Raw genomic sequence first — 4,168 nt, forward strand, 5'->3', positions numbered from 1 at the left:
TCCATTCTTAATAACTCATGAATATTTTTTAATCAATTTATTTTAATTATACCACAAAAAAATATTTTATTCTATACAAAATAATTTTAAAAATAACTTAAAAGATGTTAGAATTATTATAAAAATTTATAGTACAATATTCTTCTGTCCATTTTTGATAGCTCATGAATATTTGCTAATGAAATTGCATATGTTATTGTTCTGAAATTGAATAAATAAGAAAAAAAAGAATTTGTGCAGATTCAAGTCTCAAAAGTACAATTAGTGAAGATCTAATTACATGAAAAAGTTGTAGAATTTTACAAAATAAAATCAAAGAATAGAAAACTTTATTTACAACCAAAAGCAATCTTAAAAAAAAATTAATTAGAACAATATTAATGGCCTCATCAATAACGGGAGTAAGCAGTTAGAGCAGTGGCAGCAACGTCAATGACTACAGTATCACTGGTTGTCCCCGTCGTCTGCCACCTCATCATTGCTTAAATCTGTAATCTTCCTCTTTTTCATTCTCGTTGTCATGGTCTCTTCTCTTCAATGTTGCCATTGGTAAAGCCGGCAACCATCATCTAAGACTTTGTTTTCAAGCATGTCGTCGGAAGTCTTCCATAACATTATCGGACTGATCATGGAGGTAGGATAGGGTTTTACTGCGGCTTTCAATGCTTGATTTGGCTTACAATTAATTTAAGAGTGGTTTTGAAATATTCAAATACTTGTCATCTATTTCTCTAATTTCTAGCAAATTGTTTATGGAGTGAATGTAAACCATTGGATCTTCTACCAATTTAAAATCAATGCTTCTGATACTATGGTGCATCAAAAACGTCTAAAAGATTTGAGCTGATTTTAGACTGACCCAAAGATTTAAATCAAAAATAAAAAATTAAGATTATTTTGATTTTTTACTCTTTGGTCTTGTCCGTGTTTTTTTAACATTTTATCAACCATAGTCGAGTCGAGAGCAGCTGGGGTTCAGTTTCGTTCTGCTGAGTCGCATACCGCTGTTTAGTATTAATCATAGAAAGAAGATAAGAGAAAAGGAACGACGGAGGAACAGAAAGAGATGCCATACGTGTGTTTCAAGACGCTAGACAAGTTTTATGGAATCGACGTCTCCGATTTGCTTTCTCCGCCCAAGGAATTGGAGGACCAGGCGGTGGTGACTTGGGCTTCTCTTCCTCCGATTCCAGCTGCTTTCAAGGCTGATCTTCCGGCTTTCTGCGTGCAGCTTGTGGAGTTCGACTCCAACTTCTATCTCATCGGAGGTCTTCAAAATCGTCCTACCGGCGATGCTCGTATCGGTCCTCCTTCGGTCAAAACATTCGAACTTCGTCTGGACGAAGATAATGAGAAACAGAAGCAGAAGCAGTTAACGTTCAAGGAGGTGGACTTAATCCCTGAACCACCAATTTGCTACGCCAAGAGGGTGTTCGACTACGAAAAAATTAAGGAGGATTATTATTTCATCCAGTTCGATCCCATGATGCCTAAAATATCAAAGGATTCCTTCTGGGTTCTGCGCTCACAAGCACATGACTGGCAACCTCTACCGTCTCCTCCCGACTTGGGCCTCAATGTTTATGATGTATTTGAAACAAATCATTTTGTGTATGGTGAAAAAATATATTTTCAAACCATTTATATGACAGATGATGCATTTACGAAATATATGGAATTAAAGAGCAAAACTCCTTCGCCCAATGTTAGACAGTTTGAAAGCGTGCTCTTCTATTCCTTTGATCCATCCTTGGGAGGTGGGACATGGACTATACAGGGGGAGCTGATGCATTCATAGAATCTTTCGGTTTTACTGTTCAGGGCAGACAGCGCTTCCACCGTCCCATTACACTGCCTCTTCCAGGTATCATTGTCAGCAATTTCAATCATAATGACTTAATTCGTTTGTTTGTTTCTCTAATTTATTTATCTTTTTTATATGGTGGATCAAAAGTTATTTTTCTCACCATAAACATACTACAATCGATATGGAATTGAATTGAATTGAAATTTTTATCTGCTTGGCCTGGGATAGTTCGTTAAAGTACACAATTTAATTGAATTGAGTTTTGTTAGATCATTAAGGATATTTTCAGCAGTGAAACTTATAACTGAATTGAAATCTAGTCCTTATGTTTTTTGTTGCAGTCAGCGGGGATTATAGTCTTCATCTCTCTACTTCTGACATTGAAAGATCCAATCATTTTGGTGAATGGGAAAATGGGTATAAAGCAACCTTACATGCCTTGCTTGTGAACAAAAGAGGTGTTCGATTTGTTCAGCCAATCGAGGGTTGCTTTGAGGGCATCCAACCTGCATTTTATTATGCATGTCCAACTCTCGTCTACCTTGGTGACAACATGGTTTGTGCCATGTTAATTGGCTTTCTAGAGGAGCATCATAAACGTAGATGTCCATTAATTTGTGTTTCTGTATTTAATTTATCTATCATGGAGAATGCTATTGATATGGATTACATTAACAGTCCTGATCTTAAAAAGGTTCATAATTTCTTAACTGTTAATGTAATGAGGAGAAATGTCTATTCCATGGTAGATTATTTGGAAACACATTTAATACTGAGAGACGTGTACCCATTTATAGATGAAATTAAGGAATTTCTTTGGACAGAGTCAAAGGATCCTCTCTTTCCTGTGTCAAAGAAGCCAAAGCTCATCTAGAGTTATTTCCATTTTAACATCTTTTATTCATATTTTGCTTAGGTTTTCTTGAATGTATTTTTGGTTTAAGAATTAAGATGACATGATACTTCCAACTGTATTTTATGGATTTGGAAACTTCACACTGAAAGAATTGGGTTGAATTTTTTAAAGAATTCCTTTGTAATTATTTAATTTGGGATGAATGTGATGTTATTAATAGTATTTATGATTTCGTTTACTTTCGAGCCGTGGCGTTGCTAGCTCTGGCTGTACTGAGGCTTGCTTGAGTACTACCTCCGACTGCTTGGTTGCGAAAAAGTTCGAAGAAACACTGATTTTATTGGATGTATATGGGCCATGGCTTTTGGTGAAGTGATAGCAAAGCTGAGCAATCTTGATTACTTTCAAGCATTGAGATTGTGAATGTTTTGGCTTGATCAGCACTTGGCTATGGTTATTGCATAAATTCAATTATTCAAGCTACGAATATAGTAATTGCTTGAGATTGTGGCAGCAAAACAAAGTGTAGTTTGCCATATGAAATTTTAAATTTTGCATGCAAAGAAAGTCTCATTAGTGAGAGATAGAGGAATTAGAAAAAGATACATAATACTACTATAGGTATGAGCAAGTTTTGTCTCAATTATTCAATCTACTAATAATCTATATGATAACTTTATCCAAATTCAATACTAAGTTTATATTCAAAATGTAAATGCAAGATAATATTTAAATTTGTAATTTAATTTTTCAAATAACAAACTTAATTAATTTTAGCAAAAATATTATGTCTCAGGTGAATTTTTTTATAAAATATTTAATATAAACATCATATTAACAATTAAGTTAGTAAATAATTAAATAATTAGTTTTAAAATTATTCTCTATAATTATAAAAATGATACAATACTAAAATTTAATTATAAATACAAAATTTATTTATCACAAATTAAAATTTAAGAGAGAAATTTTTACTCTACAGATTCCAACAAACAAGAAGAATGATTTCGTTGAGTATCAAATATCACAAACATAACAATAATAACTCTAATAAATTAATTTTAAGATCAATTGATATAATAGAATATATATACCCAAAATTTTTAAATTCTATCTTACCTTAATCCTAAATTTTTTGAATTTATTAATACCCATAACTATAATTATGACAAAAATTAAACAGTCACTTTGATGTCTTAGTAATTAGTAATATTTGAATTAAAAGGTGATTTTTTTTTTTCTCAAATTTAGGCTAATTTAATGAAATTTTGGAATAAGAACCAACATAAAAAAAACACAATTGATAGAATATAATAGAGTTGGAATAGAAGAAGAGTAATGAAAATAATTAAAACAAAAGTATATAAAAATTTATTGTTGAAGAAAATAGCACAAGGGAGGGGAGGAAGACATATTCTGACGGTGAGAAAGGATGGAATGGTAGCATATAAGCATAGTGTCTATGTGTGTATGATAATTTTAGAGGGTGTGTGTGCCATTGGAAA

At 32.5% G+C, this 4,168-nt stretch overlaps 1 protein-coding gene across 1 annotated transcript; it reads left to right on the forward strand.

Moving 5' to 3' along the window:
• Positions 367 to 3,276, forward strand: LOC110269075. Its single transcript, XM_021116447.1, has 2 exons — positions 367 to 1,864; positions 2,149 to 3,276. Exons 1-2 carry the CDS (start codon positions 1,765 to 1,767, stop codon positions 2,679 to 2,681), a joined length of 633 nt encoding a protein of 210 aa, XP_020972106.1. The 5' UTR covers positions 367 to 1,764; the 3' UTR covers positions 2,682 to 3,276.

Source organism: Arachis ipaensis, chromosome B02 (assembly GCF_000816755.2).
Source record: "Arachis ipaensis cultivar K30076 chromosome B02, Araip1.1, whole genome shotgun sequence".
Lineage (NCBI taxonomy): Eukaryota > Viridiplantae > Streptophyta > Magnoliopsida > Fabales > Fabaceae > Arachis > Arachis ipaensis.